The following is a 15,914-nucleotide window of genomic DNA, read 5'->3' as shown; positions in this document are numbered from 1 at the left end:
AATCATCTTGCTTCTGTGATAAATCCAATTGTTGCTGTGATAATTGATCAAATCTATTTTGCATTCTAACATCCATTTCTTGAAACATCTCAGTCATTTGCTTAATAGTTGCAGCCATCAAGTCTTGCATTTCTTTACCGGAGGGCGGTGGGGAGGAAGAAGATGGAGGGTGTGACGAGTGGGAAGTTTTTGAAGTTGGGTGAGGTGTCTGGGCCATCGGAGATGTGTATTTTACAATCGAGGGCGCAGTTTTTTTCGAAGCCATATTTGCAATATAATCCAATTTGTTAAAAAGTCTTATGAAAAATTCAGCCAAAACATATAATGCGCCGGTTAGGAATAACAAAAGTTCAAATGGGAAATCACTTTCACTTCTTGCTGAAAAGTATCAGATCATCGCCATTTTAAGTTCACTTTTCCACATTCCAACTCAAATACGAGAAGAATATATTGTCCAAGTTAGAGTATAGTCCAAAAATTAATAAAACAGACTTGCAGGGTCGGTTCGTCTGCTTATACGGAACTCACAGTTATCTTTAAGTCGCAGCGGTGATGGCAGCTTCTAGCTTCGCTTATAGCGAAGACGTCCTGGATCGCGGAGAATCCCGGGGCTCCGGAGGAGTTCTCACCTACATCGTCCACAAGGGACGACTCGGGAACTAAACTCCTACCTCGGGCAGCTCACCTTTCCCCCTATGCCCAGGGGAAAGGTATCAAGCCGTTTGACAGCTGATGCAGGCTGTCAAAATGGCTTTTACGCAGAAACAGGCGGGAGCAGCAAACAGCTGCGTCCAGCGAAGGCGCCTGCCACCGGAAGTCCTCCAGTGCCCTCCTAACCATACCCAAGCACTCTGAATTTGTTGGCGATGTCTATTTTGCTCTATGAGTTCATGGTGACCTAACCCTAACCCTAAGTGGAATTTTCCTCCTATGGGATTTTCCCATGTATTTTACCAGGATAGATAGATAGGTCAGGATACAAAAGACAGTGCCCTCCTAACCATACCCAAGATCTCTGAATTTGTTGGCGATGTCCATTTTGCTCTATGAGTTTATGGTGACCTAACCCTAACCCAAGTGGAATTTTCCTCCTATTGTATTTTCCCATGTATTTTGCCAGAAAAGATAGATAGGGCAGGCTACAAAAGTCAGTACACTTCTTACCATACCCAAGCACTCCGAATTTGTTGGTGATGTCCATTTTGCTCTATGAGTTTATGGTGACCTAACCCTAACCCTAAGTGGAATTTTCCTCCTATGGGATTTTCCCAATTATTTTACGAGGAAACATAGATAGGGCAGACTACTAAAGTCAGTGTCCTTCTAACCATACCTAAGCACTCTGAATTTTTTGGTGATGTCCATTTTGCTCTATGAGTTCATGGTGACCTAACCCTAACCCTAAGTGGAATTTTCCTCCTTTGGGATTTTCCCATGTATTTTACCAGGAAAGATAGATAGGGGAGGCAACAAAGGTCAGTGCCCTCGTAACCATTCCCAAGCACTCCGAATTTGTTGGCGATGTTTATTTTGCTGTATGAGTTCATGGTGACCTAACCCTAACCCTAAGTGGAATTTTCCTCCTATGGGATTTTCCCATGTATTTTACCAGTAAAGATAGATAGGGCAGGCAACAAAGGTCAGTGCCCTCCTAACCATAACCATGCACTCGGAATTTGTTGGCGATGTCCATTTTGCTCTATGAGTTCATGGTGACCTAACCCTAACCCTAAGTGGAATTTTCCTCCTATGGGATTTTCCCATGTATTTTACCAGGAAAGAAAGGGCAGGATACAAAGGTCAGTGCCCTCCTAACCATACCCAAGAACTTTGAATTTGTTGGCGATGTCCATTTTGCTCTATGAGTTCATGGTGACCTAACCCTAACNCACATTCCAACTCAAATACGAGAAGAATATATTGTCCAAGTTAGAGTATAGTCCAAAAGTTAATAAAACAGACTTCCAGGGTCGGTTCGTCTGCTTATACGGAACTCACAGTTATCTTTAAGTCGCAGCGGTGACGGCAGCTTCTAGCTTCGCTTATAGCGAAGACGTCCTGGATCGCGGAGAATCCCGGGGCTCCGGAGGAGTTCTCACCTACATCGTCCACAAGGGACGACTCGGGAACTCAACTCCTACCTCAGGCAGCTCATCTTTCCCCCTATGCCCAGGGGAAAGGTATCAAGCCGTTTGACAGCTGATGCAGGCTGTCAAAACGGCTTTTACGCAGAAACAGGCGGGAGCAGCAAACAGCTGCGTCCAGCGAAGGCGCCTGCCACCGGAAGTCGTCATTCAGTTCCTTGATGGAGGGTTTCTTGGGAACCGGGATGATAGTAGAGTGTTTGAAGCAGGAAGGAACATAACACATCTTTAGTAAATGCGGGTAAAGATGGAGGCCAGTTGATCAGCACAGACTTTCAAGCAGGAAGGAGTTACTCCATCTGGGCCTGGTGCTTTTCCTGTCTTTTGTCTATGAAATAAACCTCGCACCTCTTTTTCTAGGATCACCAGGGATGGGGAATCCAGAGGGATGGAGCCAGATGTGAGAGATTTAGCTATTTTTGGTATATTTGGTATATTTTTGGTGACCCTTTGAGAGCTGAATGCAACAAAATTTTATTTTAATGTATGCCGGTTAGTGTACATTCAAAGTAACAATAAAGTTATTATTCTATTCTATTCTATTCTATTCTATTCTATTCTATTCTATTCTATTCTATTCTATTCTATTCTATTCTATTCTATTCTATTCTAATCTGAGATGGGGAACGTAGAGATAGTTGACAGTGATCTTCTCTTAAACCTACAGTAGAACACATTCAGATCATCTGCCAGTTGGTGAGTCCCTTCAGAAAGGGAGGGAGATCTGCTCTAGCCTTTGAGTTAAACCTTTGAGGTAGGTTAGTATAAAGAAGAAACTTAACCAAAGTTCAGAAAGCAAAGGTTTGCGCAACCAGCTTTCATTAATATAGTTTTCAATAAGACCAGCTAAAATAAATTTAAGTGACCATAAGATAAAGAACCTTAAAGACAAACTTAAGAATTGTAGTACAGAATGGATATTTTTGATCTACATGTAAACTTATCTTATTACTAATCACTTAGCAATCATTCAAAGTTACAACAAACTCCCCAAAAGGTACTTATAACCCCGATTTGAAGTTCTGACGCCCATTCCCCATACAGTCATGTGATTGTATTTTGGGCACTTGGCAATCGGCCCACATTTGCTGCCATGTGCAGTGCCCTGAGTTCACAGGACTGCAATTCATGGAGTTTTTTGGCAGAAACCAGTGCTAACTTCCAGTTTCTGGCAAAAAATGCCTATTGTTGACAATGTATTCGCTTATTATAGTGTTCACATAATGAGCACAATGTTCACTTTACCACAGCCATGTTAGCTTAATGATCACTACAAAAAGTTCATATAATTGGGTGCATTCACATGATGACTCACTTAACAAATGAAATAACATATGACCTTAATTCCAGGCTTAATCAAGGTCGTAAATTGAGGACTACTGTACTGTATTCTCTATCTAGTGTTTCTTGTCTCATAGTACACTGAAAAAGAAAAGAGCTATCCTATTCTCCTTCCACACCCCACTAACAAAGATTGAAATCCAATGTATACTTACTTGGAATTACTTTTAAATGAGAAAAGCCTGCTCAATGGCTTAGAGAAGAGAAAATTGTATTTTGTCAACAAGCAAAAGCCTATTCACAAAGTAATTCCATCAATCTGGCAAATGGCCCAGAAGCTAAATACAAGTAGTCCTTGTTTAACAATGGTAATTGGGTTTAGAATTCAGTTGTAAAATGCAACATCATGTGATCAGGGCACCTAGCGACAGACAGCAGTTCCAGCAATCTCTGGTTACCATTATTATGCGAGGACCACACGGGCCAAGCAAGGACCTCACATGAGCCAATTTCCTGACTGACTTTACTTGTGGGAAGTCAGCAGTAAAGATCTCAAATCATGATCATGTGATTGGCATATGCTGCAGCAGTCAGAAATCTGGGCCAGCTGCTGAGTGCCCAGATCGTGATCGCATATCTGTGAGAATGCTGCAATGGCTGGAAGTTTGAGGACCAGTTATAAGTACCATTTCTTCAGTACCATTGCAAATTCAGTCACTGAAAGAGTGGTTATTAAACTAGAATCACCTGTTGTAAGCTAATGCTAAACAATCTGGGTCAATCTTAAACCCTGGATTTAATACATATTGGGATCATTTTGTTGTTGTTTTTACAAAGGGTAGGTCATAAATAAATAGACAATGTATTGTCCATGTTCAATCGCCATTTTGTAATAAATTGAGTTATATAAGTAATTAAAGCTAATTTAATTCTATTCTGCATTATCAAAACTCATCAACTGCTTTAAAAATGATTTCTAAAAATACTGATTAAAAAACTTACCTCTTTTTGCTTTATAGAGTCAGCTGAATCATCGTCAGAATAAATATTTGTAGTGGAATCAATATTTTGCAAAGGCGATGTTCTAAGTGGTCCATCAGTGTCTTCCTAGTTATAGGACATAAAAACATATTCAACTGAATGCAATTGCCATTTACATAAAAACACCACCTTGGAAATGGAATATACTTAAACTTTAAAAAAAAGATTTATTTTTTTTACATGGTTTAAGTTTGGTATTTACAACTTAATTGGATTTGGATATACATTTTTTTTCTAAAGCTCTCTCAAGGCCAACATATGAGTATCAAAGCTATAATATTGTATCTTAGCTCTTCCTCACTGTTATTACTGATTTACCTGCCCATGGGTAAAAAGCATCTGTGATACCACATGGCTGATCTCTCTAATCTGAATATCATGTAAACATTTAAAATGGCCAAAATACCCTACAAATTGTATATTCACTGCTTATCTATCGACCTACCTACCTACCTACCTACCTACCTATCTATCTAATGCAGTGGTGGTGAACCTTTTAGAGACCGAGTGCCCAAACTGCAACCCAAAACCCACTTTATGTATTGCCGGGTGCCAGGCGGGCGTGGCCCGCTGGGTGGGCATGGCCTCTGCCGCCCGGATCTATGCCTCCAGAGCGATTTCGCGCCCCCCCATGGCCAAGAGAGAGCAAGAGCGCAGGCGCATGTGGAGAGGCAGAGGGGAGCAGCCTGGCCTGGTCTCCCTCTGGGGCGATGGCACACATGCCCACAGGGACAGCTCCGTGTGTCACCTATGGCATCCGTGCCATAGGTTCACCACCACGGATCTAATGTATTGTGCAATGATTTCTGCTGCCTACAAAGTTTGCTAAACCCTAGGGTCAGGATGTACTAATCAACTGCACTGCATTTAATCAAAAGCCAACATCCTTTTTCTGATCCCAAAATATTTTACAGATCTTGATTTATAACCAAGCATACATCTTGAATAACCAACTCTCTGATCTTACATCATTAACAGCAAAAATTATTAAGGTTTTTTAGCTATTTTAATTCCATACTGCTACCTTAGAACTGAACTTGCTATAACTTCATGAGTACAAGATAAAAATAACTGAAACATAAGCCCCTCTCTGTTTTACTGTTACCACTTCTGCAATTATATTCTTCTCTCCAATACCGTAAACTTTTCCAAAAAATGCAAGAACTTGTATTTTATTCTTTTAAAGTTATTAGCTGATTTAAATTAAGAATAATTTTTAGAATGATTTCACAGATTAAAATGAGCTATGTCAGAAGCAGCATTTGTCTCAGAATATTAGTCTTGCTGCTCTTATTTTAGTCACGTGAGTTTGTGCTTCCTCAAAAAAACATTAATTCATTAATAATTTGCACTAAAATAATTCCATATAGCCTATAAATGTTTACCTTTTCCTGGATGTTCTCATCCACATTTGACAAGGGAGAGTTCTCATTTGGTAAATGCAAAGATACAGATACAGGACTCTCTTTACAAAAGACATGCCAGCTGGGAAATCTGTTAAATTAAAAACAACAACAAAATACAAAAGGATTTACAAACTTTGAAGCTCTACTGTGCTATGACATACTCAAAATCTATCATTTCTGAAAAATCCTTGTGAACGATGTAAGCAAAAAGCTACCATATCATCCAATACTTATAATAATGTTTAAAAGAAGGGAACAAGATGAACAGATTATAAAAGAATATGTACTGGTACAAAACGTGTCATGGTTGACTTGCTACGCAGCCCCACTCACAACCAGACAACAATAACGGGAAGGGAAAGGGAAGGCAGTGGAATGTAAGGGAGGCTTGGGGGGGGGATTTGGATTGCAACTGTGCTGCCTAGAAGCGTGAAATGGATCCAACACCCCTAAGACACCAGCTGGGAAAGTCCGAGGCAGACAAACTCTTCCCAAAACAAAGCAAGTGCAAATGATTGATGGATGATGGACAATGAGAGGTCCAGGGGGGGAAAGGGAAAGTTTGTCTATGTTGTTCGCATGCAAAATCTTTAGAACTGGCTTTTCTACTTTGGTACCCATATTAAATCTTCAGTAAAGTTATATTCTTGGTAAAAAAAAATGTCCCAGGAGTTTCTTTGCTGTATAACCCAGTGGGACAGTTGATATTAAGCCAGTTCTCAAAGAAATAGCCTACCTGGATCCCATCAGGAGTTCAACCCCAAGATGTTGACTACAGGCGAAGACTCAGAAGTGAAGAAAAAAAATGCGAGAGAGCCTGGATTGGGAAAAGCCAGCACTCCCTCAGGCTGGAGTGCGAGCACAACCAGCCGGCGCATGCTCGAAACCAAAGACTGAGAAGGCCGAGCAACCGGCCACACCACAAAGAAGCGAGCAAGGGATGTCCCGTACATGGGGCTGAAGACTTGCTGGGCAACAAACGTAGGCAAGGCAGCAGAGGCCAAGACCCCCTTCTCCCTTCTGAGGTCAACGTGGTCTGAGGCAGCAAGTGGAAAGTGAAGTGGCTAGCTGAATGGGACGACCCCCAATGAGTGGAAGCTCCCGATTGCCGGCAGCAGCCCGTCCATGGAACAGGTAAGGGAGAAGTTCAGAGGGATGAAAATTCGTGTTATGGCAATGCCAGGAGCTGTGATTACCGTTGGCGGGCTGGGAGCCGTGAAAGCCCAGTGGCCCTGGATACTCCTTCTCCTCCTTCTGTTGGCAGCACCGGCCGCTCCAACTGCGGCCGGTGCCCCAGCGCAGGCAGCAGCGACAGTGGGCTTCACCACTCCTCCTCCTCCATTGCAACCGGCAGTGCTGGTGGCCCCAGCCATAGTTAGGGTTCTGGCACAAGCAGTCGTGTCCAGAATTCCAGCATCGGCACCAGCAGCCAGTATTCTGCCCCAGGGGTTCATCCTGGTATGGGAGGAGCACCAGCCAACCTCCCTGGTGGCCTGTTTGAATGGACACCCAACCCCCCTAGCCCATTTCCTGCCTCAAGCCTGGTACCACATGGAACGTTATGGACTGATGTACCCAGATTTGGCCCAGGTCCATGTCATTGTGGTCAACTTGGAAAAGAGCACTTTGGTCGGTTTCACTGCATGATGAAAATGCCCCAGAGCTGGACAACCTCGATGCCTTCATGCAAGCCCTAGGAGAACGGTTCAAAGACCCCATAGTGGCCAGGCACACAGAAGTCTGTATCCATGCCCTGAAGCCAGGGAAGTGACCAGTAACAAAGCACATTCAAGGTTTCCGCCGCCTGGCCAGCCACTTAGGAGACTGACATGAACGCTTGCTGCTCTACCATTTCCAAAAGGGACTGAACAAGGAACTGTACCAGAATTGCCTACCCCAAGGGGTGCCACACAATCTGCAGCGTGGTACCATGTGGCCACTGAGGAAGAGATCAACCTGATGGAGTTCCACGAACACACTGGGCTGGAGAGTCGGTCCTGTGCCCAGTGGAGAAGCAAGCGGTTCCTAGAGGGGGAAAAGGGGGTGCACCTCCAGCCTGGGCAGGGAAACCCCACCAGAACCTTGGTGGCTGCTTTCACTGCGGAAAGGAGGAGGGGCATGTCTCATGCCACGGCTGATGACTGGTCCCCTGCTTCCAAGCCAACTGAAGAAATCCACTGAAATCAAGGGAGAAAACTTATGTAGGGCAACAGGTTGTAGAGTTCTCCCTTCCATTTAGCGAGGGAGAGGGAACTCTGACCCCTGCCAAGATGGGGTTGCTCTTATACGAGAGCGACAGTGAAGGAGAAGACCCAATGGTAAGACTGCTTGGGTAGAGATTTCAATGTCCTCTTCAGGTGTAAAAGGAGTCCTAACGGCCCTGTTGGATTCAAGGTGCACCAATGCCTGGTCAGCCCCCAAGTGGTAGAAAGGAATGAGTTTTACAGCATTTTCTCAGCTAGATGGTTTGATAATGGGAGGAGTGCCAGGGACCTTCCTAACCAAGCCTGTGGAACTGAAAGGTGGGACCCACACAGAGACTGGTAATCCTCAAGTTATGAATGTAATAGAGCCTACCAATTACAATTGTAACCCGAGGATTTGTTAATTGGATCATGTTCATTTAATGTGATCCCTCCCTGCTTTCCACAACACATTCGTTAATCATATGCTCAGGTTGGTAAGCGCAAATGAGGTATTCTCAGGGTGGAGAAGATCATGGGGGGGGGGCTAGTGCTGGAACAAGCCACCTACTTCAGACCATCCAAGGCCTCCCGCAACCCACTGAGATATCTCACGCTCCCCTGGGGTCCCCTTACTTGATTCGCCTCCCATCCTGCCTCATCAGGTCACCATAGGCAGTGGGATTTGGGGATGAAAGACTTCAGGGGCATGATCTCACGCTACTTCAGGCCTCCATCCCCTTTGCAAAAGCTTTTGTTGCAGAGAATGGAGGCCTAAAGTAGCACAAGATCGCATCCCTGAAATCTTCTGTTCCCCTTTGCAAAAGCTTTTGCAGCAGAGGAAGGAGAGCATAAGAAGCCTGATCTCATGCCCCTTCAGGCCTCCATTTTCCCCAGCAAAAACTTTTGGCACAGAGATTGGAAGCATTAGGGGACACAATCTCACACTTCTTCAGACTCACTGAGGCTGCCCAGCATTTCAAAAGTGGATCGGGTATCCTGTGCATGCAGCCTTGGTGAATCAGTCAAGCTGAGCAGGGCGCGTTCATACCGCTCTGCCTCTGGTCTCACTGCTCCGCTACTGGAGCTCCAGGGGCAAGCAAAAAAAAACATGGCAGAGAGGCTGGAGAGGAGACAGCTTGCTTGATCATGAAGATCTTCGCAAGGTGAGTTTTCACAGGCCCAGTGCCTATTAAGTCTCTGTGAGTGGGCGGGACTAGACAGGGGGAATGTTGCAGTATTTCTGCAGTTGTAAGGGTGAATGACTGCCGTGATGGTGCAACATTCCTAGCTTCAGGACTGTGTTATAAGTACTTTTGGGACTGATGTCGTAACTTTGAACAGTCACTAAGTGAACTGTCGTAACTCAAGGATTACCTGTATTCAATTTATGGTGGGCCCCGGGATGACAAAGGCCATGGTGCTAGGCCTGGCGTGGTGGAAAAAATGGAGCCCATCTGTCGACTGGGACAGAAACAAGTGACAGATGTGAAGGAAAATATCTAACCAGCAAGAGTTAGTGAAAGCCACCACACACCTCAGGTTAAGAAAGTGAAAGCAGAGACCACCAATAAGCAAGGAGGAGATACAGTAGTGGCCAAAATTGTGGAAACCTTTTGGGAAAAGTGTACAGTAGAAATGCCACCTTTGGTTAAGTTTCATCCAATTTTCCTTCTAATTTCTTTATAACTGTAGCTTTGTTCTCCTAATAATACTATTTTACATCGCTTTCTGACCAGTCAACTCTTTGCACCATTACTTTAATTTTATTACTCTTTACAAGCTCACTAAATGAAAGAACACAAAAAACCCCAACCAACTTGATAGCGATCACATAACATACTGACAAATGTCCTCCTCTCAGCTTCAATACAGGACATCAATAACTGAATCCTACCGTGATCTAATTGGCTCATTGCCAAAACAAGATGACACCTGATTGGCTCTCTAAGCACTCATGCTCATTGGCTACAATCAGATGAAGGAAAGCTACCTGATATCAACCTAAGCAAGTTGTGCTTCCTTTTCCTGGTTATTTGGCTATAACTTTTCATAGAATATAGTACAGATAACTGAACAAACTTTGTTGCATTACATTCTTGACTAAATTATCTTTCCATTGATATATAATGTTATGGTACCACTCCCAAAAAAAAGTGGTGTTATTAGCCATCAAACCTCAAAAATACACTTTTCCCAAACGGTTTCCACAATTTTGGCCACTACTGTAGCCTAGAGCTGCCGATTCCTAAAGAGCATTACGATCTGGCCGAAGTCTTTAGCGAGAAGGAGTCTGACACACTTCCACCCCACAGTCCCACAGACTGTGCAATAGCGATCATGCCTGGGGCCAAGTTACCAAAGCCAAAGCTACATTCGATGACACTCAGGGAGATGGAGGAGCACCATCCTTCATCGACAAAAATTTAGCCAGGGGTTTCATTCAACTGGCCAAGTCAAGGATGGCAGCCCTTGTACTTTTCAAAGAAAAGAAAGATGGATCCCTTAGGCTGTGCATTGACTATAGAGGGCTAAACTATATATGCGTGGAAAATATGTATCTCCTCCCATTGATAAAGGACATGTTGGGACACCTCACAAAAGGGAGGATCTTCACAAAGCAGGATTTGAGGGAGGCATACTATCGAGTGAGAATTAAGGAAGGGGACGAATGGAAAACAATGTTTAACTTTCCCCTGGGCTGCTACCAGTTCTGAGTGATGCCGTTTGGACTACAGGGGGCCCCAGCAGTGTTCATGCAGTTGATAAATGATGCCCTGCATGAGCACCTGTATAAAGGGATCCTGGTATATCTGGTTGATATATTAATCTATAGCAAAACCAAGGTCGAATATGTGAAACTGGTCAGAGCAGTGCTTGAGAAACTGCAGAAGGCACAACTTTACATGAAGTTGTCCAAGTGTGATTTCCATAAGACCAGCCTAGACTACCCAAGGCACCAGATTTCAAAAGATGGCATAGAGATGGATTCCAGGAAGGTCCAGGTGATATTAAAATGGGAGGCCCTCAAACGAGACAATTGCAGAGTTTCCTCACTTTTGTGAACTTCTATCGCCAATTCATCCCGTTTGCTCAAATAGCCCTACCAATCACTAATTTGTTGAAGACGAAAGGGGAAGCCAACCCCTTAACTTGTCAATCGAGTGCCAAGCCGCATTCAAGAAACTAAAGCATCTGTTCACCACCGAGCCAGTCCTAAAGCACCCTGACCCAGACGAGCCCTTTGTGATACAAGCTGACCCCAGTGATGTGGCTGTCGGGGTGGTGGTGCTGCTCCAGAATGAAAAAGGAGAGTTGCAGCCATGCGCTTACACATCCCGCAAGCTTTCAGAGACAATGGGCTATCTGGGAAAAGGAAGCCTATGCAGTCCACTGGGTTCTCCTAGCCTGGAGGCAGTTCTTGCAAGGGAATAAGATTCTTTCAAGGTGTAGACAGACAAGAACTTAGAAGCACCGAAGGCTCCCCGAAAGCTGTCTTCCAAACAAGTCCAATGGGCCCAATACTTCCATCACTTCTATTTCACTCTCCACATTTTGCAGCAGATGCCCTCTCACGGATGCCACACAACAGTGCTCAATTCCATCATTATTTCCAAATAGCCGCACTGGCCCTCATGAGACAGCAAGAAGCATCAGCATCACTGCTGACCAAAGACCTAACACAACCACTAAAAGAAGCCTTGGCAGGAGATGAGTGGTTCCAACAACACAAAGGTGAACTGTCTTTAAGGGACAGATTGGCATGGATGGGGAGCAAACTATACATCCCGTTGAGCCAGAGGACCTTAGAATTGCAGCAGATCCAAGACACGAAGGCAGTAGAGAATTTTGGATTTGTAAAAACCCTTCATCTCGTAAAGAGAGAGTTTTGGTGGCCATGAATGAAGAAAGACATAGAAGCCTATGTAGCCAGCTGCCCTGTGTATGCTTCAGCGAAGAGGTTACCTGGCAAGCCTCTAGGACTGTTACACACTATGGCCAGCCCCACGGCTCCCTGCAGGTCGATATCTATGGACTTTATTGGGGAGCTGCTGGAGAGTGCTGGGAATACTTTGATCTGGGTCATTACAGACTTGTTCTCCAAGCAAGCTCACTTTGTGGCGTGGTCAAAGATCCCTTCTGTTTGATTCCTAACCAGACATGTACCGACTGCATGGCATTCCGAAATGCATAATCTCAGATCGGGATGTGCAATTCACATCAAAGTTTTGGCATGAGTTCCTGAGCTTGTTAGACTCTTTCCAGGGTCTTAGCATCATCCCAAACGAACGGAGCCTGTGAATGCACAAATGCAGTCTTGAAACAGTACTTTTGATGCTACGTGAACTACCAGCAAGAAAATTGGGCTGAACCTCTGCCCTTTGCTGAGGTGGCATACAATAGCTCTGTACACAGCAGCACTGGGTGCTTTTGAGTGACCACTGTTGCAGAATTTGTGCCTATACCAGAGCTCCCTCAAGAGACCCCCTTCGTTGACTTCATTGGCTAAGTGGATAAGTACTTTGAAAGCCATCTGGCCCGTAGTAGGCAGAGCATTAGAAACAGCAAGAGAAGCGCAGAAGAGATAGGCTGACAAGAAGAGTTTAGAATAGGGGATGAGATGTACCTGTCCATGAAGTTCTTACAGTTGGGGCCGTCCTGCAAGATGTTGGGGCCTAAATACATAGTCTTTCCCCTATCATGCAGGGTTGTGAATCTGGTGATGGTGGAATTGAAATTGCCAAAACACCCCAGGCACGTTCACCCAGTGTTTCACTATAGTTGTTAAAGCCCTTCCATAGCTCATGGCCATTGAGCTTCCTCCCCCCCCCCCCTATCGGTAGAAGGAGAAAGGCATTTCAAGGTCAAGGAGAATCTTGACTCTCAATGCTACAAGGAGAAGTTGCAATATTTAGTCTTAGGAAAGGGATTTCCCTTGGCAGAAGCAGAATGATGATGGCAACGAATGTCTATGCCCCTAGACTCATCCAGAGGTTCCATGCTAAGTACCTGGATTAATAGATTAATGAGTGCAAAGAGATCATGATATAATAATACGTGTTTGTTTCCTTGTAGGATTAATCTTCTTTCTGGAGGGTCGGCATGTCATGGTTGACTCACTACGCAGCCCCGCTTGCAACCAGACAAAAATAAAGGGAGGGGGGAGGGAAGGCATTGTAATGTAAGGGAGGCTTGGGAGGCCAATTTGGAATGCAAGTGTGCCAACTGGAAGCCTGAGACGGATCCAAGATCAGCAACTGGGAATCCAAAGCAGACAAACCGTTTGCAAAACAAAGTGAGTGCAAATGATAGATGGACGATGGGAGGTCTGGGGGGAGGGAAAGTTCTCCTATGCTGTTTGTGCATGAAATTGTTAGAACTGGCTTTTCTACTTCGGTACCCATATGGAATCTTCAGTAATTTATACTCTTGGTAAAAAAAAATGTCCCAAGAGTTTCTTTTGCTGCCTAATTCAGTGGGACAGTTGACAGTAGAAGGAAGAGAATCTACCATTTTTTGGCAAAAACCAATCCTGTTGTGGCTATCTAAAGTTCTGTAAAATTCTTAGTTATGTTTTACATAGCAAAATAAGTGTGATTTTTTTACATCTGGTTTGAAATTATGCTCAGAAAACATAGATCAATATTCCTATCAAATTTGTAAAATTCTATATGTTCAATGTCATATGATCCTGTCCTAGGTCCAATTCATTATTTTCACTAGTGACGTAAATGAAGGCATGGAAAGAAGCCTTATAATATAGCCTCTCAAAAATCAGAACTAAATGTTGAATTACCTGGTAAACTGGTAATTTAGTTAAGTAAACTGGAAATATTCACCAAAAATTATTAAATACACCTAAGATACTTCATTAAAATATAGATATATATTACCATACTTACCACTAATAGCCTTGAAAAAAAACCTTTGAAATTGATTTAATACAGCTAAATTGGTACATTACGCAAATTAGTAAAGGGTTACAAACAACATCACTCTGCAAAGTTCTTAAGTAACTATATTCTCCAGAAGGATTCAGCACAGTTATTTCAAAGAGTTTTCCAAGTCATCCCCACATGTACGTACATAGCTGCTTTGCTGGCAGTCCCAGCACAAGTATTGTCTTTGAATGCATGTTCAGAGAACACGAAGAAATACTCAAAACAATTGTGTTGAGCTTTCTGTAGATCAGACATGTCAAACTCGCAATGTCACGTGACGTCGTGCAACGTATTGGGCCGGTTTTGCCATTGCCGGCAATGGGATGGGCGCGGCTTCCGGATGACGCATCCGGCCCGCGGGCCAGCAGTTTGACACCCCTGCTGTAGATTATGGCTGCCTCAATGCTTTGAGAAGAGGAAATTTATTTTTGCCAGTATGTTTTGCAACACAACTCCTTAAGTGCTTTGTACAACCCTAGTAGGCAGCTAATTAGATTTTGGGGTCCTATTAATAGTTGTAATAAGCATCCAGTTCTGCATGCTGCAGTTTAAAAATACTCTTGACAAATTCTTAAATATTAAAAATGGTACAGAACTTGATCTTAGTTAAAAAAAACTGAGAAGACAAAATCCCAAAGAAGCCAGTTGTCTAACTGGAGAAAAGAAGACTGAAAGAAGCATAATAGCAGTTATTACATATTAGACTTAATGGACTTAGGTCATTCTATTAACTTCATCTGAAGTTTAGGAGAAATTGCATAGCTTCTTAATAAAAAGACCAGCTGCTGGATTTGAAAGTCCTCACTCAGTAGCTAGAGACAGGTAGTTCTCATTTACCAACCACAACTGAGTCTGGCAACTCCATCACTAAGCACTGTTGTTGCTAAGTGAAAAATCATGTGATGGTGCTAGATTTATATTACTTGGGCTTCCGTTGTTAAACAAATCACTGCAGTTGTTAAAGCATAAGATGACCATAAGTTAATTAATTCTGCTTTTTGGAAAATCAGTTGGGAAGTGTGCAAATGATGATCATGTGACTGTGGGATGCTGCAACAGCTGTAACTGTAAGGATTGGTAACAAATCCTTTTTTTCCAGTTGGTGTAACTTTGAACAGTTGTTAAACAAGGCAGTTAGTAAGCAAGGACTACCTGTAATCTTCCTTAAGAAGCAGAGTGTTGGATTAGATGGTGATATGCAGTTTGATAAAAACATTGAAATTTGTTTGTAACTAACAATATAAAATTGTTAGTTACAATTCTCTGAATAATTCCAAGCAGTCTTTCTTGATTCTTTGACTCCTGATGGCAATAACAGACATTTCTTTGAAAATATATATTTTGCACACTAATTGCTGTGGATATTATTTCTTTTATCGGTTAGAATTAAAACATAGTCACAATCATCTAAGATAAATCTTTAAGGCATCTATTGGTTTTACTTGCACCAACAAACCTTTCTCTCTTTTGAATTTTTTTTTCTTTTATATATTTACATAAAAGATGTATTCCATGATGCCAAGGGAGATGAAGTTGCCAAAAAGCCTCAGGTGGATCCATTCGGTATTTCATTGCAGTCTTTTAAAACCTTTTCACAAATCTGGCTTGAGGCCAATCAAGGAATCACCTCCTCCCATTCTAGTTAAGGGAGAAGGCCCTATGAGTTCAAAAAGTTTCTTGACTCCAGATATCACAAAGGAAAATTACAATACCTAGTACTGTGGAAAAGCTACCCATTAGCAGACGCTGAGTGGGTGACTGTTCCAGATGTTAGGGCAGTGAGGTTAGTTAAGTAGTTTCATAATATGTACCCTCAATGGCCCCAATGAAGGGTGTGACCACAGTTGGGTTGTAATGATATGTGTGTGTGTGTGTGTGTGTGTGTGTGTGTGTGTGTGTGTGTGTGTGTGTGTGTGT

General features: G+C 43.2%; 1 protein-coding gene across 1 annotated transcript in view; it reads right to left on the bottom strand.

Annotated features, from left to right (window-relative positions):
* SUCO (SUN domain containing ossification factor) overlaps positions 1 to 15,914 on the bottom strand; it is a 178,808-nt gene that overhangs the window by 155,073 nt on the left and 7,821 nt on the right. Inside the window, exons 2-3 of the mRNA XM_029284770.1 lie at positions 5,852 to 5,960; positions 4,428 to 4,532 (exon numbers count right to left, since the gene is read on the bottom strand). Of these exons, the coding sequence (XP_029140603.1) occupies positions 4,428 to 4,532; positions 5,852 to 5,960 (214 nt within the window). The remainder of the gene's footprint in view (positions 1 to 4,427; positions 4,533 to 5,851; positions 5,961 to 15,914) is intronic.

This window comes from Protobothrops mucrosquamatus, unplaced genomic scaffold (genome assembly GCF_001527695.2).
Source record: "Protobothrops mucrosquamatus isolate PMUCROS unplaced genomic scaffold, P.Mucros_1.0 scaffold926, whole genome shotgun sequence".
NCBI lineage: Eukaryota > Metazoa > Chordata > Lepidosauria > Squamata > Viperidae > Protobothrops > Protobothrops mucrosquamatus.
Note: the sequence above shows the minus strand (reverse complement) of the source record. Positions and strands in the feature narration are given on the sequence as shown.